This window comes from Lates calcarifer, linkage group LG3 (genome assembly GCF_001640805.2).
Source record: "Lates calcarifer isolate ASB-BC8 linkage group LG3, TLL_Latcal_v3, whole genome shotgun sequence".
Lineage (NCBI taxonomy): Eukaryota > Metazoa > Chordata > Actinopteri > Centropomidae > Lates > Lates calcarifer.
This window is the reverse complement of record NC_066835.1, coordinates 8,426,621-8,453,609: the sequence shown is the minus strand read 5'-3', so window position 1 is coordinate 8,453,609 and position 26,989 is coordinate 8,426,621. Positions and strand designations below refer to the sequence as shown.

Here is a 26,989-nt window from a genome sequence, read left to right as displayed (position 1 = left end):
GTAGGTGTACCAGTGCCACAGCCCCAGTATTGTACAAAACAAATAACTGGGAGCAATCAAATGGAATGGAGCATTTCATGGTATTGGTTATACCTATCCTATGACATGTCATAATATGTGTCATAAAAAAGCCAATTATACCCTAACTGAATATAGTTTATTAAAAATAAAATAAAATACAATAACATGACAACACACAGTCTAGTCGATATGATAAAACTTAAACATGATCAAGTACTCCTTTGTCTTTCAAAATGAACCCACAAACATTAACCTGCTTATATCTGGGAACATTTAACACAAACATGGAAACAAACATTAGATTTTCCCTTAAGGGGAATTTCACAGCCACAGTGAATAACAGATATCTTCTTACAGGACGCACTGTCACTACAAGCATTCACCCCTTTTCTGTTACCTCAGATATGACTTGAAACAACTAAAAATCAAAATACAGTCTTCAAAAGTTATATGCATGATGCAGTGGAATATTGCCTTTTTGTATAGGAAGTTTTCAAGGGTTTTAAGTTAAAAAAAAAAAAGTAAAGCTGACAGTGGTCCCAGAATTTGTTGGGGTTTTTTTTGCCATTCAAGGAAGTAAACACACAAAAAAGAAAAGACCTGATAAGGTGAAATACCACTAAAAGTAGTGAACCCACTGGCTCAAAACCCACTACACACAGCTTTACACTGAATGGGTTTAAGTGTCACACACATCACATGAATACAAAGCCTCTATAAAAACACTTCAGGTAACCTGAGAGAATCTTTGCAATAAACTCTGCACCAAAGCAAAGCATTGTGAGTGAGACATGGGACTGGGAGAGACTTTAAAGTTCATCGTGTTTGTAAGTGAACTCTCTGGAGGATATAAAGCCATCTTTGTTCTCATCCTCTTTGGCAAAGATATCCTCCACCATGTTCTCATGTAGAGTGTCATTGGGAGGGTAGCCGTGACGCTCAAACTCCTTCCTCAGGTATGCTTTGACCTGGCAGATCGAGTAAGAGCAGGACAGTTAGTGAGACTGAAAGAGGTTGAGAGAAGAAAAATAAAAATAAGCAGACTTAAATATGTGTGGAGACAAATCCAGTGTTATCCTTAAAATACTGGATTAAGAAATGCCTTCAAGTGGGAAACACTAAATTTGAACTTTAACTTACTGTGTAAATTCAATAATATACGTATTATTTATCTTCAGTGCTTGGCTACATAGGGTCACAAGCCAAAAAGGGTGGGAATTACCAGCTTATTGGAGGTGGTGGCTAATTCATCTACTATAAATCAGTGTTTGCCTTTACCTCATGTTTAGAGAGTTTCCAGTCATCGTTGAGGTCCATCTCCTGGAAGGACTCGTGCGATCTCGGCCCATTTCTGATCTCAAGCACCTCAATGATAAAGGTCAATGTGCTTTCAGGTGGAATCTTACCTGTAAGAGTCCACAGTACAAGGGGTCAGCTACAACTGAGACTAGATACAGCCCGAGGTTTCTGTAAGCATGCTTCAGTACTGAGAACCAGCTGGTTTGGTTCATTTGTTCTTGAATATATTGTGAAGGAGTAAGTTAGAAAACATGTCAGTGTAAGTGAGAGGCAAGCTTGATGTGTTGTTAGTCGTGTTATAAGTCATTCAGTTTTTTGTTGCAAAGGTTATATAGCTGCAGAAGAGACTGAATGTTACTGGTTAGGGTGGTGTGTGCTTACCAGTACAAGGCATAGTATAGTTCACATGCTCCATGTTGAGAAAAAGTGGACTACTATTACTGAATGAAACCCTCTTTCAGTGTGGGAGTCCTAGAGAGCCATTCAAAACAAGACAGTTTACATGACATGCATAATATATTTATATCTCATATTGTGTAATACCACACTTTCTAAGGAGTGTGGTGTACCTGTATAACAGCATGCAGGGAAGCTAGCATGCACATAGACAGTACCTTTCCCTTCTTTCCCATAGGCCAGGGCTGGAGGTATGACCAGTTTCCTCTTCTCTCCAGAGCACATGTCCTGCAGGCCTTTATCCCAGCCTTTGATCACTTCTCTGATGCCCAGAGTGAACCACACTGGCTGCTTGTCACCTTCTGCTCGACTGGTGGATAGACACAGAGGCAGTGGACCGTTACAGGTTTAGGAGAAAAAAAAAAAAAAAAAAAAAAAACAGACTCCAAGAAGATCTGGCAAAAAACCTTTAGAGATGGTAACAGTGGGATTTATAGCTGAAGCCTCTTTGCTACAGTCACATCTGGCTATTAGCTATTAGAACATGCTGCAATACAAATAATGTGCAATTATTATGCAGTTATGTTGTCAAACAGTGTTTAAAATTAAATGTCCTGGCCTAAGGTTGCACCCTGGATTACATGGATATAACACTAAAAACCTGTATGGTAGGATGCTGATTAATCCCTCTCGACTCATTCTGTTTTGTGGGAGTTATTATACTTGTATGAGCTCTATGATTAATAGCTGGAAATCAGCAGCATTGTGGCAGAGAGTGAGATGAAATTTCTTAGTAAGAATTTTCTCACAGTGTTGTTGTTAAGTATTTCAATGGTTGGTTACAGGGTTACAGTGTCCCCATTACTCCAGTAAGTCATGTGGATTATCCATAATAAAGATGATACTGGTGATTTATATATAGTAGCTGTTGTTTACGTTTTTCAAATGTTATATATTAATTATTTTAGATTTCCATGTTTAAATTCAACCCTTTAAACACAACAGTAGTATTTCAAAACCTTGGCATATAAAACCACAGCAGGCTACAGGGTTAAATAGATACCACTTGGGGTGAGGAGAGAAAATATCTGCTTGTAATTTGTTTGCATTGACCCTTTATAGTGTTGTTTCACGTGACCATAGGTAAAAGCGTAACCAAGAAGATTGGATTGGTGACACACGCGCATTAATGAGTAAGTAGTGACCCTGCGAAAAAAAGCTACCTCGTGTTTAACTTTGATGAATTGTATTTATCAAATCAGTAAAATGTTTGTCAAACTGAAGAGGACGAGTAATTGCAAACTGCTTCCATGAACTTTAAGACTTACAAGACTGTAGGCCTCGTATCAAACGTACCTGTCGTGAAACTTGGTCCCATTCTCAAAGTATCCCTCGTGATGCACCAGCAGGATATCTCCGTACTTTGATTTTCGGTGACAGATAAAAGGTCTGTACATGACTTCTATTTCCACCTCGGCCTCGGGCAGCTTTCCCCCGCTGACAGACACCAGCAGGGAGGAGCAGAGCCAGCTCAGCACGGTTAGCAGCATGCCGCCACACTCAGCGTTCAGGAAAAACAGCAGGATAAACAGACAGATAGCTAAAAAAGTTGTGCAGAGGTGTGCAGTTGCTCCTCTACGTGGCAGTGACGTTTCATCATACAAGTTGTTGCAGGAAGCAATCTTCTGATTGGTTGCTTTGTCCTCATAAACCCCACCCACAGACAGTCCCTCTCACAGCCTGCCATTTGGCATCAACTAAATGAGTATTCCTGAAGTCTAGGCCTATTCTTTATTTAGTGTACAGTGCTTTATGAAACTTACAGGCATGCAGGCAGATTATCAATTAATCACATTGGATCATATTGTTGTAATAGAGCAGTTTCTTCATGCTGCCATAATAATCAATGGTACTTTTTTTTTGTTGTTATTGTAATAAGACATTCATTTTCCTTCTGTCGGAGTATTTGGACATTCATTTGTAGATGGCAATACTTTGGCTAGTACATTTACAGCACAGGTTAAAGCAGTGTGCTGTACACCGAAACACATTTACATGCAATATCACAGCAGTGCACTCCATAAATATATGTTTTCAAATACAGTGCACAGAAGTAAACACATTTACACACCCCTGACTTGAATACTACAGTACATATAGTATCATCAATATTATTGCCTCTTTAGGGAAAAGGCTCTTTTTTTCTCACTATAAAAGAAGTTCAGAACACAGCTTATTTCTGCATTAACAGTCGGCAAGTCATACACATTGTAACTATTTCATATGTTACAATCATTAAATGTTTCCCACCATCAGTGTCCATAACAGTGCTGCAGCCAATAGGTGTGACAGTAACAAACAGCTGCTCTCTGAAGCCAATAAAAGAGTTAAAACTCTGGGGCAGGGGTGACAGTCGATTCAAAGCTGACTTCCATGACTATTCATGGCTCAAAACAGGCACAAGAGCTTCCCTTAACTTCTCTCTCAGTCCATCAGTCAGTTTTTTTAAGGGGTGAGTCTCCAACAGAGGTCTGAAGTATAATCCCCATGATCAGAGAGAGGTATTGCAAAGTTGCAGTGCGGCCATTTTTCAGCTTTACAGCTCAGGTGAAGTACTTGCAGCCAGTAGAATCAATGAGGCAAGAGTCAGTGCATCTGAGCTGCCCAAACGATCTGCAGAAGAAGGAGACATGAAAAATGATTTTTAACAAGTGAAACTGACTGCAAGTGTATACTTACAATTACACTCTACTAAGAAATATACTCTTTGCTTTCTTGCAAAAAAGTTAGATAAGAAGATTGGTATGTCTCCCATGTCCGCACAAGAATTATGTACAGTAGCTGGTGTCAGCAGTTGATTGTCTGAGCATAAACACTGAAAACAGGGAGAAACAGTTAGCTTAGTTTATACCTAGTTTGTTTAAGATTCCAGAAGTTACTGGTCCTGGCCAAGAAATAGTCCACATAAACCCCAGTAAAATGGGGAATTGTCATTTTTACTCTTCAGCTTTGTGCAGAATAAGCTAAGCTAAGGTAACTGGCTGGAACTACTTCTAGCTGCAACCAGTGACAAATGATTTGTTAATAAGTGAACTTTAGAGGGACTGCACCGAAACAGAAACAGGCTATCTGAGTGGTATCTATTTTCTCATCTGACTCTCAGCACAAAAGCGTATGTGTATTTGTCAAACATTTTCTCCTGAGCATAAGTTTAAAACATGCTGATTTATGTAAAATATCTAAAGCATTGCACAGAAACGTGTGCCAGGACAATGCACCATCATCTCTGGATGATTTCAGAGACATCAGAGTAAAAGTACAGTAGTTCACTCAAGTGACCTTTGCAATCCCCAGATGGGTACAGTATAAATATGCTGCTGATTAAAAAGGACCTACATTGTGCAATCTTGGCATAGAAGATCTCTGTGAAATGCTGACCCACAGTAGCAATGTGTACTCAAGTAAATGGACACTTAGTGTATGCCTGTGTATTCCACTCTGAAAGCTGTGACTGAGCGTACCCAGGAAGATAGGACTTGCAGGTCTGATAACCAAAGTCCTTTCCATCACACTCCTCCATGCCTTCATGCCGGTAGCCATCTCCACAGTAGGCCCATTTACAGTCTGAAGAGGCGAAGGGAAGGAGATGAGGAGAGTGTTATGGCAGAGGAAAGAGAGAGCAAGGGAGAGAGAAGACATTACTAATTGCTTTGGCACTCCTGTGTCTTTCACTGATGCCAATACAGCATTTTCCTGCTAATTTAATTGAACAGCCAAGTAGAGAGTAGTGAGAGGATGGCAGAAAAAGAGAAGGTGAGATTAATGAAAGATCAAGGAAAGGTTTCACAGTGTTTACTGCTTTTATCCTCTGCCATGTGGGCTCAAACTGTGTAGTGTACTGTAGTTAGGCTCTGCAGGGAATCTCATGAGCAGCTGGGTATATAACAGCATGATGTTTGTGCAGCAAAAAGCCTAATTTACTTTGTAGTTAGAAGAGTAGTTCTGTTTTTTTATATATAATAGTGTTTTTAAAATCCATTGAAAAATGCTTGCATTATTATAGTCATTGTCTTTAGGTCATTCTTTAACTATGTGCCTTTATCTTTACATTGCTGGGCATCTGTTTATGGATGAGCAAGAGAAGCCCGTGACTCACTGAGGCAAGCATCAGTGACAATCTGGTTTCCATCATCACACTCCTCTCCGTGCTGGGCCTGCACCTTTCCATCCCCACACATGCCAACTCTGTCCGGGACTTTCTCTGTGGACTGGAACGGCTGGAAGGGCTAGATGAAGCGTAAAGGAGAAAACACAAGCGCTGACTTGACATTTCAGGTACTGACAGATTGTAGACAGTGGGGTTTTGAAGCTAGGCTTAATAACGTGGAAAGGTTTTATGTTGCCTGGCACATACAGAAGAAGTAGACACTTCATGACCATGACCATACATGATCAGCTACAACTGAGCCGTTTCCATGGTAACTGAGCAAGTCTGGCAGGTGGACAAAGCTAGAAAGTGAACCTTGAGTTGAGATTTTTAAAAAATCTTCATCACTAACTAACTAACTACTAGTACCTGAGGTCAAACAGTAAACCTTCATGCTCAAATGTAGCACAGTTTTAGCTAGATGCACTGATGTTCTGAGACTGTAAATGATCAGTTATATGATCACTGGCTACTACTAAATATATGTAGTGTTAAAGCTTAGTATTAGAATTACATAATATGCTAATTGGTGTTACCTGTATGGGCTTCCATCCATCTTTATCTTTGAAGTACAGAATCCTCTGATCCTTCCTGAATGCTATTGAGTTGTCCAGATGAAGACGGCCCATCTCCTCCTCACTGTTGACCACAAATATCTACAAGCAGTAATGATTAACTCAGTAATGACATACATTCAGTTTGGATGGTAAAGGATTGTGTTGTGAAGAAACAGGGTCTTACTGCAGGGACTTTATTGAGGCCACCCCGTTGTGTGTAGCTTCCAAAAGGAGCGTTATTTGCTCCAAGCATGGAGTCACAGTCGCAGCGACCGGGTGGACCTGGGAGACCCTTCTCTCCCTTCTCCCCTACTAGATAAAGACCTATGAGAAAAACATACTGAATGACAAGGACGGTGGGTACCAAACACATGCCTACGCCATACATTGACATTATGCAAACAGTAAATTAAGGCTGGTTGTGTATGACTTACCTGAGGCAGGTGGACCAGGAGGCCCAGGATGGCCATTGGGACCTGGAGCACCTGGGGGGCCCATGACTCCTGGAGCTCCAGAATGGCCCTTCATGCCCTGTGCATACCAGGAGACATCACAATATTAGAAAATACACACACACATATACAGCGAAGGTGACCTACATGCCACTGCCACTTGTGCATAGCTGTGATAATCTAGTCCATGGGAAAATTGTGTGTGTGTGTGTGTGTGTGTGTGTGTGTGTGTGTGTGTGTGTGCGTGTGTGTGTGTGTATATGTGACTGTGGGTGTGTGTGTGTATATATAGAAATGTGTAGACTGAGAAGATCTAAGACGCCAGAGACTCCAAAGCCCCTGCAGGAGTCTAAACTTAGGGCTAGAAGTAAAGTTGAGTTGCTTCAGTGACTGAATTAGCCTGTGAGAGGACATATGTGGCTCTCAGTTTACAGAATGAGGAGGAGTGATGTGTCAGCGCTCCATGCCAAGTTGTGGAAAATCTGATGTCAACATGCTTTTTACATACAAACCCTGGCTTATTACATGTCAAATACACACATACAGTAATATAATTTAGAGGGCACCAAACACCTTGCACACTTATATATAATTTTTCCTTTCTCTCACCTGTTTGCCTCTCTTCCCAGGCCGTCCAGTTGGTCCTCTCTTCCCCGAGATTCCTGGCTCTCCCTTTGGTCCCTGTTCACCCTGAGAGAGGAGCAGAATTTAGGAATACTCATGTTAAATCAAATCTTTAAGTGTCCTCATTCTTTAATTGTTCCTACCTTCTGGCCAAGCATCCCGGGCAAACCAATTGAACCCTAAGTAGAGACAAAATGAGAGTCTTAGTGAAAAAAGTCATTCCCTCAGCAGAATTGGGACTCATTAAGTGTTATTAATCTGGCTCTGAGACAGACAGTGTATTGAAACAGCTTGAAATGTAAAGACCTGAAAGACAGTATCTCATGAACCTCTTCAATCAATATTTAAAGAAGCTGTTGTGGAGGATTTTAAGGCCTAAGCAAAAGATCAGAACCTTCATAACAAACGAGTTAAGGTACTAATTGTCCAAGCTGGGCATAAATGGGCTGAATGTATTTATGCAACAAAACACCTTCCAATACAATTTCAGGACCTGCAATAAAAGAAGCATTTCTCTCAAACCTTATCGCCTTTTGGTCCTGCTGATGCCGGGTCACCACGAGCCCCCTTTCAAAAAGGGAAAGGGAGTTGAGGGTGAAATGTGGGATACAATAGTTTTGTAGCAACAAGCAGTTATTATGGAACATGTGATTCTGAACTTACCTTCTCTCCTTTGTAACCAGGTAGACCCTAAAAAGTCAGATGAGGAATGTAACAGCAGATTAGACACAAGGAAATACAATATGATTGTGTGTATGATGCTGTAAAGATGTGACTAACCTTTGTCCCTGGTGGTCCCCTCAGTCCTGGTAAGCCCATGAGACCTGGATCCCCTTTCTCACCCTATTTGAAAAAAATAATACCATATATTACTGTCTTTGTCATACCCATGCCATATATGGTACATATGCGTATGAAGAACATCTGGATGTTTAATGTGAGAGCACCACACCAGTAATGAGGCTCTTGACACAAAAATCTGTTAGTGCTTGGAAAAGCATGAGACTTACCTTGGCTCCCTCTGGACCAGGCCATCCTGGTAGTCCTTGTTTCCCTGGGAGGCCTGGAGCTCCTGTACGACCCTAAAGAAACACACACAAGCAGTTAGTGCTCCTTCAAGGCATTCTCCTCTGCTCTTAACACAAAACTGCTGCAAAGTGCATAAGCTGAGAGACTTCGTCTGTCTGCTTCCTGATTGTGGGCACCTTCTCCCCACACGTTGATGATCTGCAAATTTTATGCTCATAAAGAAAGTTGTTTCATGGCCCTGTTTTCCCTGGTTTTATTGGGGGCTAACCCAGTTTAAAGGGGGAGTGTTTCTGCCGCCAATTGTCGGGAGCGGGAGGGACTGATGGTCGCTTGCCATGAGCTCCAGCCCTTGTTTCATTTACAATACAAGAGGTTATAATTCAACCTCTGAGAAGCGCTATATCTTCAGGACAGTCTGGATGCTACAGTGAGTCACTATTGAAAGGTGATGAGATGGGCTGGCCCGGCTGCTAACCTCAGTAAAAGAAAAGAAATGATAGGAAAAAAGGAATGAAGTTTGATGCTGAACTCACAATGTTTATTCTAGACTGGCAAGTAAACAGCTGTTGAATGCTAATGTTGGTTATGTAGTGATGGCAAAACTTACAATTAGCTCCTTTAAAAAGTGTCACAAACAAATAAGCTAGATAAACTTCCTACAATGTCCTAATGTCAGAGGACAAAACCTTGCCTGCAAAGTTTTAACAGTGCCACTGAGGCTTTCTAATTAGTGGACAGGAATAAAGCTCTAATCGAGCTTGCTCTATCACCAGTTCCCTGCAAGCAGTAGAGCAAAATATATTATACAACAGCCTTACATCTCTGTGACACCTGGATGAGTATCCCAGAGCTGCTACCATGCTAACAGTGTGCTCTCATTTAGCTGCCTGTCATTAAAACAGCAGCCTGTAGAGACACTGTGGACCTGCTGCTGTGTGGAGTGATTTATCATGGAGAGCAAAAGCACTTAGAGAGATTAAAGTGCAGAAGTGGAGTGCTGGAGAGGCTGGATCAGCAGGAGTCCAGTATGAGGACTAATGGAGCCAGGCCAAGGAGAGGAGGCTGGGGGGGAGGCAGAGGAGAGGGAAAGAAGAGGGGGAATGATAGAGAGTTGAGGAGCAGGAGGATGGATGGGAGACATCCACGAATGTGATCAAGCTTTGCTACGTGGTTACAGCGGCTACTGAGGCTAATGTAGCATGACCCATTTTGCAGCTGCAGAGGATACTCTGAGCACATCAATAGACAAATCACATCACAGAGATTGAGAATGCATGGAGTGGACAGTGGAGGCAGAGAGAGGGAGAAATCCAGATTGCATTATTCCAAGGGCATGCGAGGTGGACCGGAGAGAGATGAGTGAGAGAATGAGATGTGCAGGAGACGAGGAGCGGCTCACCTTTGACCCTGGGCGTCCAATTTCTCCCTGGAGGAGGACAAATGAGGGGGAGAGGAGATGGCGCGCTCATTAGAGCAGAGAAAAACACAAGGACAAATACCTCTATAGCAAAATACATCAGAGACATATTTCATAAAAAACACACACCTTTTCCCCTTTTGGTCCTCTTATACCGGGTAGCCCACTATGACCCTGAAAAATGACACCAAATTTATATACAGCTCACATATCCCCTATTGAGCACAGAACATTTGGAGAAAAATCTATACTAAAAAGGTCATTTAGTTTTATTTCCACGCTTGTTAAACAATATTTCAATCTACTGTCTTAAAATGGCTGCAGCAGGCTGATTACAGCATGTGATATGTGCGCTGTGAATTAATCAGATTGAAAAGCAGTGCAGCTACTAATGAAGGTTACAACATTGTGGTGTATTTTATTTTGAAGCAAAGCCTTACCTCTGGGCCCTGGGGTCCTGGAGGTCCTGGAGGTCCTGGAGGTCCAGGTGAACACCCCAGTATTACAGGTGTTTTTCTTTGCTGCTTCTCTCCTCCAATTACACTTGGCTCTAACATGCTAATACCATCCTTCAGACACAGACGCACACAAACAAAATCCAAGAGAATAGGGTTTTCAATCAGGGAGCATATAAATGTGTAGATAAATGAGGGTGTGTTATGCAAGCAGGTGTGTGTGAGTGTGTTTGTGAAGACCTACAGGGCTGCCTCGTTTCCACAGCTGTGGTGGCGGAGGGAAGAGCGGTGGCGGAGGCGGTGACATGAGACAGCAGGGGTCAAACCTTATCGGCTCAGCCAGCAACCTGAGGGCTGAGAGGAACAGGACAGAGAGCGGCGTGCATCACCGACAGCTTGATCTGATGAATTAGAATGGTGACTGCTGCATGCAACATGTGTTCCATCCATCTTACAATCACACTCATACACAGCTGGATGTCTTACCTGACGGGGCTGAGAGGATGCCGTCCATGTAAGAGTGACGGGATAAGGCCCACGCAGGACACAGGAGAATGTGGAAGGACACTGCAATTTTGACCAGGTCCATCCTGCTGCTTCACTTTCCCTAAAACACACAACACAAGCTGTCACACACATACACACACACTACTTATGCTGTCTGAGCAGCTGTCACATTCTGTCTCAAGGGTGTCACTATTTCATCACTCCCTCACTCCACTGCCCTTAAGGCTCTCTCTCTCTCTCCTCTATCCCTCTCTCTCCTCACAGCATAATAAACTTGTTGCAGCTCCACACTGCAGCAGATGCAGCCACCACTATAACTCCAGCTGTGTGCACCACCCCCTTCAGCCCCTATGCCAGAATTAGACCATTCACTGACAGAGGTCATAACAATCATAGTAGTAAGGCTGTCACAGGTTTGTTCAAGCAAACATGTAGTGCATGCTTACATTTCATTTGATAAAGACAGGTCAATAATAGAGATGTTATTATAAAGATGTTAGAAATCCTTAAAAAAAACAAACAAACCAAACAAAAAACCTCATCCACGTGTGTTTTGCAGACAAGATGCTGCACCAGTTTACTTATTTAAACCTATACTCATTAAAATGCTTCACACCTCCTCTATTTTTATCTTAGCCTAAAGGTACTCTTTGTCTCAATGTCTTCATAATTCATGGAAGCACTGTCACATCCATGGCTTTTAAAGCATAAGATCTCCCTTACCTTCCACTTGAAATTGCTTGAAATTGTGCCGCACTTAGACACGCTGCTTGTCTGGCGTTCCTCTCACCTAAATGCAGCGCGCGGTGTGCAGTCCCACGGACTGAGGCTCCTCTGACATTTGGCGTGCTGCCTGTAGCCAATCTGGACCGCTAATAAATCTGATCCACTTATCGACCCGCCTCTTTCTCTCTGCCGGTCAATAACAACACAGTTGAGAACCTGTTTTCTCTCCGGACGTTGAATGCCTAGCAGAGGCCACTGAGCGGAGCCAATACAGCGGTGGCAGCTCAGTCTCAGAGGGTCTGGATCAGAGGCTCAGTAACAGCTGTGCCATCTGCATCGACTTCCGCACAGCAGGCTGAATGATTTGAATGGTGCTGACACTTCAAGTCTGCACGCTTACATCTCGTTTGGCACGTTTTATGTCCACAGTGATGTTGATGCGCTTTAGCAGTGAAATGGCGCCCTCTGCTGGATATTTTAGTCCATGCCAGAAATTAAAATCAGTATTTCATATCGTTACATAACTTTCATCATAAACTCTTTATGAAAACGTCATATATTTACGTCTGGTGATAATGTGAGATAAATCTATGATGTATATAAAAAATGAGTATACGTGGCTTTAAACTTCGTTACATTCATGACAGATGTCACTTTCTGATAAGATGAGTAATATGAGTAAAGGCCTACTACAAGGCAAAGAATGTACTGTATTAATTATTTCATTATTTCTCTCTGTAACACTATTTATGTCTTTTAGAATCATGTTCTAGATACTGGTCCTCACAAGTGGCTAATGTTAATACTTTGTAGATGAGCCAAAGACATGACGGACAATAAAATAAGACTAAATACATCAAGACAACTAACTTAACACAGTATTAACCAAATATGTCATTTCAAAGTGGTAGGAAACTGTGAAAAAATAACACAGTGAAATACCTTACTAAAGAGGTATTTATTGCCACATCTGTTTACTCAAGTCAAAGTCAAGGTATAGTCTAGAAAAGTAATAACAGAGTAAAACAGTAACTCAAAGGTAAACACTTATTATACTTATTATGATCGCTTATAGAACAGGCTGTTTTTAGACCAGGTTTAAGGATTTCACTTTAACTATAAAATGGCTGTTGTAATGCAAATGCCAAATATATCTGACCTTACTGCTCTCATATCAAAAACATAAATGTTTGGGTACAAAACATATTCACTTTTAAAAGTGCAACTTTATAACAATAAAAGTCATTAACACCCAGTAGCTTAACAAAAAAAGAGAAAATAAAGTAGTCTGTTCAGCACCATTTAACTCAAACATGTTTTACCCATTTTGTGAACACAGGCAAAAACTACATAGAAACAGAGACAGACTGAACAAGTAGTGAACATAATATGGTAGAAAAATAATCTTAAAAACCAGTCATAGTAAGAAGAAAGAGTTAAAGTGGCGAAAATACATAGTTTCTGTGCAAGTGGCAGTGACATTTTTGGTAAACGAGAGAAAGGCTGCCTCTGTAATAAACTCTGACTGAGAAGTGCATAGAAAATCTTAAAGCTGCAGGAATGATAATTAAGAACAGTCTCCTACAAGCAAAAACAGTTTGGCAGCAATGTTGCCAACAAAATGTAGTCATATAAAATTAAAAAAGACTATTGTAAATTATGAAGTCAAAGTTAAAACAAAGAGCACACTCGGTTCCTTTTCTGTAAATGTACAGTGTAATACGTGTAGTCCACAGCTGTATGTGTGTTCTATGTTGAAAGTATATTAGGACGTGGCGTCCTTTAGATAAGCTATAATATCTTGTCTTTCCCTTTTCTTTTTTAGCCCACTGAAGATCATCTTGGTGCCAGGAATGTACTTCTTTGGGTTTTTAAGGTAGATGTCCAGAGTTTCCTCATCCCATACGATACCTAAAACAACAAACATACAAATTTAAAACATGTAAAGTTTTGCAATACATTTTCATCAACATGATCTTATTGTCATGTATATGGGGGGAAAAAGCATTTTCAAACATCTTATGACTGTGTTTAGGTTTTATTGCTTCAAGTCTGAGTCTCTGCCTGTTCAGACCTGCAGCTCTGACTGCCAGGTATAGAAAATACAAGAACCAAGCTGCTCTGCATTGCAGTAGTAACTAGTAACCATGACACATGACACAAAACTAGAAAATGCAAAACTGCAGACACTGGAATTATGTGAATAACAAGACTGATGATGGCTTCTCTTTAAGGCCCAATATACAGTCACAGTGGTTAGACCAATGAATGAGTGCATGATCTACAGGGTAACAACTGCATAATGAAATTTGGACTACATTACATTTCGTTTACATTTCGTGTAAATCCTATTCTGATGGTACTTGATGGTGGTGTCTCTCATATAAACTGAAGGACAAAAAAAGAGACCAAATCCTGGCTGCACCTGTGCTCTCTTGTGTTTCTCTTGGGTTTGTGTGTTTGTTGCATCTTGATCATATATGCATGGGCAGTCTGTCTATAAATCAGTTAGTAGACAGCTTCCCCCAGGCTCTTTAGAACTGAGGTGTTTCCTACAGCAGTGATCCATACCTTTATCAATGTTGGCCTGGGTGTAGGAGTAGCCAGAGGCTTGTCCAGTTTTCCTCCCAAACAGACCCCACAGGTTGGGCCCCTGCTTGTGGCGTCCCCCTTCTTCCACTGTGTGACACTGGGAACATTTCTGGACAAACGTCTTCTTCCCTTTCGCGATGTCCCCCATGACCAGCAGCTGGGAGGAGAGGAAAGGATGGCAAACAGACAGATGACTTAATACTCAGTCAGATAAACTAAATGGAAAAATACCAGCGAGACAAAAAGTCAGAATACAGTATAGCCCTGGGCACACAGGTATTTAAAGATTACCTTCAAACTTCTTGACTGCACTAAGAGAAGTCTTACAACCTGGGTACAGAGAGAACAAGAAAAGAGAAGCAGGTTTTAAAAAGATTTTAAAAGTCTGTTTGTGGTGTATGAGGCAAACCAAGTTGCTGTTTCTTATTAGCATGGATGAAAAGAGATCGCTGGCACAGTTTAAAACACTCATCCCATCATAACTAGTGAACACATCAAGTAGGAAAACACAACGGTCTATGGTAAAATATAATTCCGCACAGATAGAGGGTATATGGCGAGAAAAACATGGCGACAGAAACACAACAAACACGGATAATACAACCAAACTTCACCATAGCATACCTGACGGGAGTGTGTAGTTCAAGGAGCCTCAGGTAGAAGTTTCTTCCCTTTTTCAAACTCAAAGATTTTTGTTGTTCTTTGTTGGCGTGAAGTTTCTAGCTGTCTCTAGTTGTAAACTTGTTGTTTCTGGGATGCGACCGGATTTGAACCCCAAAGCAAGAATTAAATTTCGGGAGGGAGGGACCGATTCGGGTTGAATAAGTTGTTATAAAAACGCATTGCGCAAGTTTAGCGCAGACGTTTGTGGGTCACACCCATTTTCCAAAAGCAGGTGAGGTATGTTTGCAATGTATGAGAAGAACTCATGACTTCACTACTGTAGCTCTAGCTTTGAAATAAGATAGTTTGTTGATATTACCGAGGCAGATCACCGATGTTTCATCTTTACTTTCTAGGGAGTTGTTGGAACAGGACCAATGGGAGTTGGATGAAAGTAATGTGGACTGAAACAAGCAAGTTTCTGGCTCACATTAGTCTACAGTGTTGGACATCAAGGTTACTGTATGTGACACATCCCTATAGACCCAGCACACTCAAAAACCAAACCAAAACAAAATAGATCGTTGACATCTTTCTGTAAAGAATTACACAGAGCATTAAATATAAAGTATAATGAAAATATATATTATCATATTTGAAACGGATAATACACATTCTGAGTAAAATACAGCATTTGTTTAAATACGTGGAGCTGACTCACCTGCATGGATTGCAGCCGTTTTTAATGTTATGAATCACACCTATGCTTTTCCTGCCATGACATGTCAACAGGTGTGTTGTCAAAGCGATAAAATCGATTAATTTATTTTGTCATATATCATGTGGACACTGATGAGCAGACGTGCATGTGGTATGAACATTGTGAGACGTTTATGTATAATACATTTTTTCCCCATACAACAGCATATAATGTGCTTGGTACAGCCTAATGCCTCGTTATGATGTACATGCCAGTATCCACTATGTGATGCTCCTCATCTCTCCTCTCACCTGCCAGAAACAACACTGACCTTTCCAGCAAGAGCCCTGCTTCTTGATTCATGTTGTCCAGTACCTAAACTTACTCCAGACTCATCTGACTTGCCTGTGGATTTACGTCCCATCTGGGAGAGAGGGGTAAAGGCAGAGGACAGTTTATTCTAGATCCATCAAATAGTGTATTTTACTTGGTGCCTTCCTCCCTCTAGTGGTGTATTACTGTACTGCCCTGCTCAAGGCTCAACATTGCCTTCATGGCAATTACAGTGTATTGGGTCCTCTTTTTTGTTTTCCGTTTACCTTCTCCAAAATTAGAAACGGGAAAAAGCTCGTCATCTGTTTTCTGTTTTCCCAAATCAGAACGAAAATCCATTGGCCATATATGTACACGGCAGCAGCACCAATAGCTTACCGTCAATGAACGTTTGTTACCAATAATAGTGATTGATAGAGCTAAGCCATATACATTTTCTATAATTGTAAAAGAATTAAATAAAAAGGGCAACAATTACAAAACAAACTAAAATAAAAATGTAAATGTGCTTAGGTTGTGCTGGTTATTCATTCATCCGCAGTAATTCGTACTTGTTTCCATACTGTATGTTTATTAAGGCCATTTATCTTTTGATATTATTGCTTTCCATTTTCAGTAAGTGACTAAAACTAAACTTAAAATTATTGTAAAATGCATTCTCTCAAAATCTTTAAAATCTCAAAGTTTGATGAGGAACCCAACATTGCTATAGGGGGAAAGTTTTGTTTTTTACAACCCTCCGTGATTTTTTAACGTCTCATCGTATGCGCATGCGCGTTGACTATAAAAATGACGTCAGACGCCGACTTTGGCATACAGTGGCGAGCTCAGCTCGGTGTCGGAGGCGCCATGGCGGGGTCGAAATTTAAAACCCTGCGGGCTTCACAGCTAAACTGCCCTTGTTTGCAATCGTTTCTAAAAGTTAACAGACACCGGGACGATCGCGTCCAACAACGGGAGGAGCTCGGAAACTTATTCAGAAAGGTAAGTGATGCCTCCAATTTAGCCGCGAGTTGTCGTGGCATTAATGTCATTGTCGGCAGGTGTGTCGGCGCGCGTCAGGCTCGGAAAGTTTGCAACTTCTTGTGTTTGTTTAGAGTAAGATGTTTAACTTACGACGCTGTGGGAATGCCGGCTTCTGCAGCATGTTATGTCCTGTTTTTATTAAGGCCCATATTTAAATACAAATTCACAGATTAAAGAAAAAAAGTCGGAGTGGTGTGTGGTCGGTCAGAGGGACACGGGATTAACCCGCGATAATGTAAACCTTTTTTAGTTAAATCCGGATTAAATTCGAGAGAAAATGCGTTTAGATTAACATTGTGGGCCTATTTCAAAAGCACAGCGCAACAGGCCGCGCAGCCTTAAGCGCGCGCACCGAGCGCGTATGAGGGCCTCAAGGTGAACAAACTGCTTTATTTGTTTAGCCTATTTATTTATTTTTATTATAAGTGAATATACACTGAAAGGGTTTATTGGTTAATATATTCAATCTGTTTTAAACTCGCAACTCTGTAACAGCTGAGGTAATCAAACAAATGGAAGGAGGCCTACACAGGTGGAATTGAGCACGTGTGCTGCACCCGCCATTAAACAGCTACTGCATTGTAATCTACCTGAGCATTTGTGCGCCAAAGTATGTCAACTAAAGTGATTTATCTGACATTATGCATAGGATTCCTACAGAGCAGCCTTTTTAATTAAAAAGCTAAATCTTTTTAAACAGAAACATTGTTATATCACTACCAGACTCCACTAACGGCTATTTTTCCAAGTATAATGCAGGGTTGCTGGATAACCACTGCCTCAATCTTTTAGTTAGTGTTATTGTGTGATTTTTAAGAAGTAGGCCTACCACACAGTAACACTAACTGATCAGTGGTATTTTAACAACACAAGGTAAAATTCCTGTTTTTGTCAAGAGTTTTACAGATTAAGCATGATCCTGCTTTTGGGTTTACATTTTCTCTAGAACTGAATTCGCTCCTGTTGATGAAATCACCGGTATAAGTGGCATGAGATTGACATTACACTAGAAACTGATATGGTTTTAAGATGTCTGTTCTGTTTGTAAAAACTCTTTGGGCAGCAAAGTTATTTAAATAATATTCCCACCTGTTTGTGCCTCTTTCCCCACCTCTCAAAATACCACACAAGTGAATTTCAATGTTGGAAAATGACACACTTGTTTTTTTTTTTTTTTTTTCCCAACAGGACAATGCCCTCCTGTAAGGTGTGGGGAAAAAGATGCCAGGAGAATCTCATCCTTTAAAACTCACCCAGAAAGGTAAGAAATGCTTGTAAAGTAGCTAATAGCCACAATTTAGCATAGTGACAATATCATTGTTCTCAGGTGTGTTGGTTCCTGTTAAGTTCATTACAGACCTTTACAGCATATAATGTCCTGTCTTTTTTAGTCTCCATAAAGTCCATACCTTTTTATATCACAGATACTAAAGTGGATTTCAAGGCTAGGTAATTGTCGGCAGCTTGAGACTTTATTCTAAGTGCTTTTTTTTAATTTTTCCTCCACAGGTAGATCTACGAACCAGTAAGACTCATTTTTCTTCTTGTTCTTTGTGGTTTTGGAGGCCGCCGCGCCGCTTTCTCACAAACACGCACACATGCACACACACTGACTTTAACATTCTCCCCTATCTCTGTGCAGTGTATTGGAGGTGCCTTGTCATGGGCCTTGGTCATGACTGTTTCTGTCTAATGAGATTGAAATGTTTTTTTTCTGTATGTTTTGTTGTATTTGCTTGGCTCCCATCACTGTGCTTTGTGCTATGCTACTTTCATTTTTTTTTTTTTTGACAATATTACCGTCCGTCTAGCCAATATAGTCTTCGCATCCAATTCGAACATGGCCACCCAATTGTTTACCGGTTTGCCCAAAATGGCCACCCTCTTCATTTTCTCTTCTTTTTTCCCTCTCTGTTGAGCAGATAGCTGACCTTTTAATTGTGTTGGGAGGGAGGCCTCCCAACACAATTGGAGCATTTAGTCTTTTGATGTTTTGGTTAGTGAGGTTATTTAGAAGATTGCAGAATGGCTGGAAGCTGTAGGAGAGAAATTCTGTCCCCTTGTTTATTTTGGGGGCTTAAATACGTAGTAGGACAAGACTGGTTCTGGTTTTAGTGAATTTTTGTTTGGAACTGCTAAGCTAGTGATGGTGTGACAGGGAATGGTGAGATGTTTGGTCAGGACTGGACTGATAGGTGCAAGGCCTGAGGGGACTGTCTCAGGGCTCTATGGAGGATCACACAGGTTTTATGTTCACTCAGGGCAGGTGGTGGAATTTTGAATGTATATTGGTTTGAGCATATGTATGTTAGTGGCAGATTTTGTGTACAATGATTTGGTGGAGCTGTAGTAGATGATAGGAGTGGAATAGTTTTTGAATGTTGTGTTATAAGTCAGAATTCTCTAACTTGGCCTGTTGGCTGTGTAATGAAGTGTTTTGTCTTGGCTGTCATGAGTATGTCCAAGTTTTGATAAATGTTTGTGCACTAACATTTTCTTTGTAGGTAAATCTACAATTGGTGAGTACCTTTTTTTTTATATATATATATATATTCTTGGGTGGCTGCCATGCCATACTTATCTGTCTCTATAGTAGGGCTGAACAATTGTTTTTGTAATCCCATTTTATAATATTGAGCTGCAATGTTATGCATATTGTTCAGTCTTACTCTAGATTTGTTATATTTTGACTGTTTTAGACTGTTAAAACAAATCAAATCCAACACACACAGCCCTAAATCCATTGAATTGGATTTTCTTGGCAAATGCATCACCACACAAACACATTTACACTGTTAAAGCTTATCATTAACACTATTTATTCCAAAAAAAAAAAAAGATTCTAGAAACCCATGAAATTTCTGTTAAGGGGCAAATTTAGCTTTTAATCACACTCTGGCCATCTGAGTCAGTTAACATGCTTGTCCGTCCGACTTAGCTGCATTTCAGGCCGTGCATTGTCCGACTTAGCTGCATTTCAGGCCGTGCATTTGTCCGACTTAGCTGCATTTCAGGCCGTGCATTTGTCCGACTTAGCTGCATTTCAGGCCGTGCATTTGTCCGACTTAGCTGCATTTCAGGCCGTGCATTTGTCCGACTTAGCTGCATTTCAAGCCTGCGTTCATCCGACTTAGCTGCATTTCAAGCCATGCGTTCATCCGACTTAGCTGCATTTCAAGCCATGCGTTCATCCGACTTAGCTGCATTTCAAGCCATGCGTTCATCCGACTTAGCTGCATTTCAAGCCATGCGTTCATCCGACTTAGCTGCATTTCAAGCCATGCGTTCATCCATCCGACTTAGCTGCATTTCAGGCTGTGCGGTCGTCCATTCAACTTACCTGCATTTCAGGTCATACTTTTGTTGATCATAGGATTGCGTCTTTGTTTGTTGTTTTTTTTGTTTTTTTGGGCCGCTGTGCCATCTCTTCTCTATCCCTCACTGGTTTGTCTTGGCCGCCGTGCCCATCTACCGATCTATCCCTTTCTCGTTCATTTGTGCAATATCGCGGTTGGTCCGTTCAAAATTTTCCCGATTCGCTTGTTCTTCTAATATTAAACATCATATATGATTAGACTGATCATCTGAACATCATAGCTGTTTAGATGATAAATCTAATCCTCTAAAAATGTAATCTAATAATAAATGCTTTGTTTTTTCTTTTCCCTTTTGTAACTGCTGAGCTAGTGATCTGAAATGATCAAATGTTAGGTCAGAACTGGGCTGTAATGTGTAAAGTCAGCTATCTCTCATCAGCCTGTTTTGAGTTGTGTAGTGTTGGTGCTTTGTCTTGACCGCTGTACCTTTTTTAAAGCCTAAGCTGTCAGTCTTCATCTTACACAAGAGTATTGCGTCTTTGTTTGTTTTTTTTTTTATTATTTTTGGGCCACCGTGCCATCTCTTGTCTATCCCTCACTGGTTTATCTTGGCCGCCGTGCCCATCTACCGATCTATCCTTTCTCGTTTATCCGTCCAACATGGATGCACACCCAGGATGACATAATCCAAGATTTACAATTATCCGTTTGCCTACCCGTTAGTTTGTATAATCGGTTTCGTTTTTTCCCGGTGAATCTACAAACAAGTAAGTCCTGTTTGCTTAATTATGGCTGCCATGCCACCCCTTTCTTTCCTCTGTCTCTCACATGAACACGCACACATACACTCACACTGATACTTATGCACTCTCTATCCGCTGTCTTTTTCCAATTATGTTGTGTATTGAAGGCCGCCGTGCCTGACACAAACACGCACACATGCACGCACACTGATATTTACACTTTGTCTGTCTTGTGTGTGTGGTGTGTTTGTCTCTTTCTGTTTGACTGACAGACATACAGATTAGTTTTAGCAGGCTGTGTTTGTCTTTGTCTTGTGTGTTAATCTGTCTGTCTCTTTGTGTCTGTGTGACATTCAATTTAGCTTGATTTGTGCCTGTCTTTGTGTGCGTGTCTGTCTAACTCACTGTCAAATTAGCTTTATTGGACAACTAACATTTAAATTGCCTTTATTGGACTTAGTGACAGTCAAATTTTTGACAGACTGACGACTGACAGACTGTGACGACTAATGAGAAACCTATATTAAAATATCAATACTATATATTAAAATGAACACTGACAGATAATTGGCAGTACAGGCAAGATATGTAAACATCAACAATCCTATCAATTTAATGAGAGATTTTGAATAATTATCTACAATTGAACTCATGCCCATGCAGGAAAGAAAAGTCCAAAACAATGAAAGAAATTAGACCTACATGGTTTGTGCCATGTCGGTCTATTTCCATCTCTCTAATTGGCTTTGGTGCAGCAACTTTTTTCCCCAGGTATATCTACAAAAGTAAGTATCTTTTTTTTCTAAGTGCTATGCAAAGGCAACTGACATTTTTTAAAGACCTTTCATCTGAAAGGCTTCTTCAGTTCTGTCCAGTTGCCTTTGTATAGCACTTAGAAATACCATGACCTGGATGGCTGACTATCTTAAAACAAGTAAGTATCTTACTGTGTTAGCAATTTCACCATGTCTGTGCTGTCTTGGCCACCCCATCTCTTTTTGTTGGGTTTGTGTTTTTTTTTTTTTTTTTTTTTTTTTTGGGCCAGGCTGTCTTTATCTCTTTCTTTGTTATTGTTTGTTTGCCTGTCTCTTTGTCTCTGTATGTCTCACTTTTTTCTGTCTCTGTACTGATGGAGAGCCTCAGTGAGAGAATTTCATACACTGCATATTAGTGTAGTTGTGTTGCTGTCAATCATCACCAGCCAAAATTTTGATATCAAATTTATATTTATTGTACTATACACTTAATCGATTTTGAAGTTAAAGACTGTGTCTTGTTTTGCAAGTGTACCAACTTGTCACCATATTTTAGTTTTCTCCAACTCAGCTGATATTGACATACTTGAAAAGTGAGTTTTCCCATTGCGGAAGATTTACATAGGTTTCTTTTGTCCCTTTTACTGTAACTTTGTCAGCAACTTTGTCACTTGGATAGTAAAAACTTTGTACTGTAGTGTTCGATTATTTTGTCTTTTTATTTGACCAATTTGCAGATCATCATCTCTCTGCAGGTCCAAGACGCGTAGCTGGTAACCTGCTAAGATGACTAAGTGGGGTTTGGTACATCTGAACTACATGTTGGATGGCATCTGAAACTCTCTCTCCCTCACCTTTCTAATATCAGCTAACAGATATCTGTGTTACCCATTGTCTGTAACCTTCCAGAATTGACAATCTGACTGACACACTTCATGCCACGATTGGCCAGCTTGGAGAGTCATTCAGGATGAGGCTTAGTCCAGTGTCCTGGTTTGTTGCACAGGATGCAGCTATCACCTGGTTGTCTAGACAGCCTTCCTCCTCCTGATTCTGTATCCATCCTAAAGTCTCTCTGTCTGCATTAATTCTTGTTTGGCTGCACATAAACAATCTCACTTCATTTTACTCAGACCTCCTTTTCTCTTCATCTGGCTTTTCAACATTCACTGCCACTCTTTTCATGTCTGCAAAGGGGGTGGTTTCTAAATTTGGCATTGGTTTTTATTTGTTTGGGAGGATATAGTAGTAGACCACTGACAAAGCAGTGAACTTGAGGTGCTTGACTCTTGATTTGTCAAAATGGTTCAACAGACTCCTCATCACACTGACCTTAAGTCACTGTCAATAAATTTGATTTCTGACATGGCTAAACAACACGTCTTCAGAACTAGTTCTGAGAGACTACCCCTGACAATCCCGTTTTGTCCTGACAGAATCATCATTTGGCACAAACTTACTCATATTTTCACCAAATTTGTCAATCACAACCAGGAATGTGCTAGGACATCTTAACACTACAGAGAACAAGGTAAACAGAGTCGACTCATATCGCAGAAGAAGGCAAGGCTTTTCTCCTTCCCCTCTTTCTCTGTGTGTGAGGAAGTCTGTGCTGTAAGTAAAATTATTGTAAATTTAGACCTTGTTGTTGATTCTGTCCTAAATCTATACCTGTAATGGATAAGCAACTTGGAGAAGTTTAGAAATTGGGGGAAAAAAAAAACCTAGCCCTATGAGTAAGCGCATAGACTATAGACCCCTACTGGGTTGTGTGCTGTGGTTGTGCAGTTTCCAAAACCAGACAAGGATCCCTCTGGATTTTGAATCAGCTGGCCATGGTATGAGCTTACTCCAAGACACAGTCTACAATTGGACATAATTTTAGCAAGAAAGAAAGCACGGATAACATTACCACTTGTGGATGGTGTGAGTCTGAAGAATTTGGGTGTATCAGGGTCTAGCATTTCAAATTGTCTGCTTTGTCAGTGGTCTATGCCACATCTTACCAAACATGTGAAAACAATGCCAATTAAGAAACTGCTCCTTTTGCAGATGTGACAACAGCAGCAGTTGAATGTTGGAAAGCTGCATGATGAGAAAAGGAGATCTGGGGGAAATATAGTGGGATTGTTTGATGTGCAGCCAAATGAGGGTTAATGTAGAGAGAGGGACTTAGGAGAGGCTGCAGAATTGGGAGCTGATGGGGACTTTGTCTAGACAGCTAGGTGATAGCTGTTTCCTGTGCAGCAAATCAGGACACTGGATTAAGCTTTGTCCTGAATGACTCTCCGAGCTGGCCAGTCATGATGTGATGCATGTCGGTTATATTGTTGATTCTGGAAAGCTATAGATGATGGGCAATGCAGGCACCTGTTAGCTGATGTTGGAAAGGTGTGGGCAAGTGGGAGTTTCATATGCCATCCAGCATGTAGTTGAGATGCATCAAATCCTGTTTGGTCATCTTAGCAGGTTGCCAGCTCTGTGTTTTGGGCTTATAGACATTTGCAAATTAAATAGTCAAACAAAAGGTGAAATCAAAGGATTAAACACTTCATTTTTTTGTCATCCAAGTGACAAACCTAGATGTATTAAGCCTAAGGGCATCTAGATTTAGGAGCTAGGTAATGTCACATGTAAGAATAAATAAATAAATAAATAAAAAGAGTAGGGAGAGGACATTAGGGAGTTTTCTCCAGTATTATCAGGGAATTCCTGACACCAAAATCCCTTATGTAGCAAAAAGGTAAGCTGTGGCATTCATACCCTTATTCAGCTCTGACAATTCAGCTGTCTCAAGAGTCCTGTCATTTTATATTAGATACCAGTTGGAACCAACCTTAGAAGTAAGCTTCCTAATACAAGATTTAATACTTAGGTTGAAAAGGCTGGCCTTACTCAGGCATTGTTAGATAAATTACAGGGACAAGAATATGTCTCATTGTAATGTTTTGAATGGATAGTTGGAGGATGTCCAAGCCCCATATGGTGACGGAGGTTGCAGTCGGTCCAGCAGTTTCCTATGACCCCAGAAAAAGCAGTGAGGGAGGCCGTGACCCAGAGAAGTTGTCTTGGACTGGAAGAAGAGGACCGTCCAGGCTGCTGCGTCTGTGCCATGTGATTGATGTCTTCAGGTGTGTTTTTTCAGATATATTATCCACTTCTTTGTATTCTTTGGTTGCTTTTTAGTAATTAATTGTGTTTGTTTTTTTATTTCAGATATCCAACCTTCAGGAAGCTTTGATTGTTGTGGCCTCAGCTATGCTCACCAAGCCCTGCACACTGCCTTCACCTCTAGTCCCCACAAGTCTGCAAAGTGGCATGCCAACATTGCACAACTCAGCTGACTAAACACAAACTATGGCCATTAATGAACAATGTAAACCTGACAAGATGCATCTTGGAACCCAAGTTCTACAAACTTTTGCACAAACTGTGTATCACCTAACCAGCAACTGACTCATCCACCCGTGTTCCTCAAAGTGCTTAGGAGGCTCTTTCTTGCCATCGGACTCGCCACTACTCAACACAACACAAACTGGACATTGATCTGGGGAAAATGCAACCACAACATAATTGACATACTTGAATTAGAAACTTAATATTGTGGGCTATATTCCAGAGAAGGTGTTGGTATTGTTTTGGGGCTGACACATAAGATAGAATTAGAACTCTAAGACTTTGTTTGTAAATAGAGCCAGATGCTGCCGGGAGAGTGCTTGTGGTAGATAAAGTCCTGCCACCGTTACTGTGGGAGGAGACATTTACAGGAGACAGCAGTAGTGTTAAATGAGTGACAGCTTGTATGAAGTGAGTTTTCCATTGCGGAAGATTTACATAGATTTCTTTTGTCCCTTTTACTGTAACTTTGTCAGCAACTTTGTCACTTGGATAGTAAAAACTTTGTACTGTAGTGTTCGATTATTTTGTCTTTTTATTTGACCAATTTGCAGATCATCATCTCTCTGTAGGTCCAAGACGCGTGGCTGGTAACCTGCTAAGATGACTAAGTGGGGTTTGGTACATCTGAACTACATGTTGGATGGCATCTGAAACTCTCTCTCCCTCACCTTTCTAACATCAGCTAACAGATATCTGTGTTACCCATTGTCTGTAACCTTCCAGAATTGACAATCTGACTGACACACTTCATGCCACGATTGGCCAGCTTGGAGAGTCATTCAGGATGAGGCTTAGTCCAGTGTCCTGGTTTGTTGCACAGGATGCAGCTATCACCTGGTTGTCTAGACAGCCTTCCTCCTCCTGATTTTGTATCCATCCTAAAGTCTCTGTCTGCATTAATTCTTGTTTGGCTGCACATAAACAATCTCACTTCATTTTACTCAGACCTCCTTTTCTCTTCATCTGGCTTTTCAACATTCACTGCCACTCTTTTCATGTCTGCAAAGGGGGTGGTTTCTAAATTTGGCATTGGTTTTTATTTGTTCGGGAGGATATAGTAGTAGACCACTGACAAAGCAGTGAACTTGAGGTGCTTGACTCTTGATTTGTCAAAATGGTTCAACAGACTCCTCATCACACTGACCTTAATTCACTGTCAATAAATTTGATTTCTGACATGGCTGAACAACACGTCTTCAGAACTAGTTCTGAGAGACTACCCTGACGATCCCAGAGTGAAATCTTAAGTTTTGTCCTGACAGAATCATCAACATTTGGCACAAACTTACACATATTTTTACCAAATTTGTCAATCACAACCAGGATCGTGCTAAGACATCTTAACACTACAGAGAACAAGGTAAACAGAGTCGACTCATATCGCAGAAGAAGGCAAGGCTTTTCTCCTTCCCCTCCTTCTCTGTGTGTGAGGAAGTCTGTGCTGTAAGTAAAATTATTGTAAATTTAGACCTTGATGTTGATTCTGTCCTAAATCTATACCTGTAATGGATAAGCAACTTGGAGAAGTTTAGAAATTGGGAAAAAAAAAAAAAAAAAAAAAAACCTAGCCCTATGAGTAAGCGCATAGACTATAGACCCCTACTGGGTTGTGTGCTGTGGTTGTGCAGTTTCCAAAACCAGACAAGGATCCCTCTGGATTTTGAATCAGCTGGCCATGGTATGAGCTTACTCCAAGACACAGTCTACAATTGGACATAATTTTAGCAAGAAAGAAAGCACGGATAACATTACCACTTGTGGATGGTGTGAGTCTGAAGAATTTGGGTGTATCAGGGTCTAGCATTTCAAATTGTCTGCTTTGTCAGTGGTC

At 40.8% G+C, this 26,989-nt stretch overlaps 3 protein-coding genes and 2 long non-coding RNA genes across 6 annotated transcripts; 2 read left to right on the top strand and 3 right to left on the bottom strand.

Moving 5' to 3' along the window:
- Positions 1-532: 532 nt before the first annotated feature.
- Positions 533-3,390, bottom strand: LOC108877445 (peptidyl-prolyl cis-trans isomerase FKBP14). Its single transcript, XM_018667491.2, has 4 exons — positions 3,073-3,390; positions 1,935-2,086; positions 1,300-1,427; positions 533-989 (listed from the first exon to the last, which is right to left on the bottom strand). The coding sequence occupies exons 1-4, from the start codon at positions 3,264-3,266 to the stop codon at positions 831-833; spliced, it is 633 nt and encodes a 210-aa protein (XP_018523007.1). The 5' UTR covers positions 3,267-3,390; the 3' UTR covers positions 533-830.
- LOC127139157 (uncharacterized) lies at positions 2,138-8,077 on the top strand. 2 transcript variants are annotated; one of them, XR_007809151.1, is made up of 3 exons: positions 2,138-2,909; positions 5,856-6,051; positions 7,562-8,077. It is a non-coding gene; the product is annotated as an uncharacterized LOC127139157 (long non-coding RNA). The 2 variants fall into 2 exon arrangements; XR_007809155.1 differs by having other exon boundaries at positions 5,852-6,051.
- wu:fc38h03 (acetylcholinesterase collagenic tail peptide) lies at positions 3,494-12,139 on the bottom strand. Its single transcript, XM_018667053.1, has 18 exons — positions 11,688-12,139; positions 10,944-11,064; positions 10,702-10,811; positions 10,443-10,571; positions 10,132-10,176; positions 9,985-10,011; positions 8,567-8,638; positions 8,337-8,399; positions 8,220-8,246; positions 8,079-8,123; positions 7,700-7,735; positions 7,542-7,622; positions 6,915-7,011; positions 6,665-6,804; positions 6,460-6,579; positions 5,873-6,002; positions 5,238-5,340; positions 3,494-4,389 (listed from the first exon to the last, which is right to left on the bottom strand). Exons 2-18 carry the CDS (start codon positions 11,044-11,046, stop codon positions 4,320-4,322), a joined length of 1,398 nt encoding a protein of 465 aa, XP_018522569.1. The 5' UTR covers positions 11,047-11,064; positions 11,688-12,139; the 3' UTR covers positions 3,494-4,319.
- A 490-nt stretch (positions 12,140-12,629) lies between these two features.
- On the bottom strand, positions 12,630-15,136 carry LOC108877511 (cytochrome c-a). Its single transcript, XM_018667591.2, has 4 exons — positions 14,907-15,136; positions 14,574-14,612; positions 14,262-14,439; positions 12,630-13,601 (listed from the first exon to the last, which is right to left on the bottom strand). Exons 3-4 carry the CDS (start codon positions 14,428-14,430, stop codon positions 13,456-13,458), a joined length of 315 nt encoding a protein of 104 aa, XP_018523107.1. The 5' UTR covers positions 14,431-14,439; positions 14,574-14,612; positions 14,907-15,136; the 3' UTR covers positions 12,630-13,455.
- Positions 15,137-16,747: 1,611 nt separating this feature from the next.
- Positions 16,748-21,954, top strand: LOC108877553 (uncharacterized). The gene is made up of 3 exons (XR_001960110.2): positions 16,748-16,902; positions 18,133-18,205; positions 18,454-21,954. It is a non-coding gene; the product is annotated as an uncharacterized LOC108877553 (long non-coding RNA).
- The last annotated feature ends 5,035 nt before the right edge of the window (positions 21,955-26,989 follow it).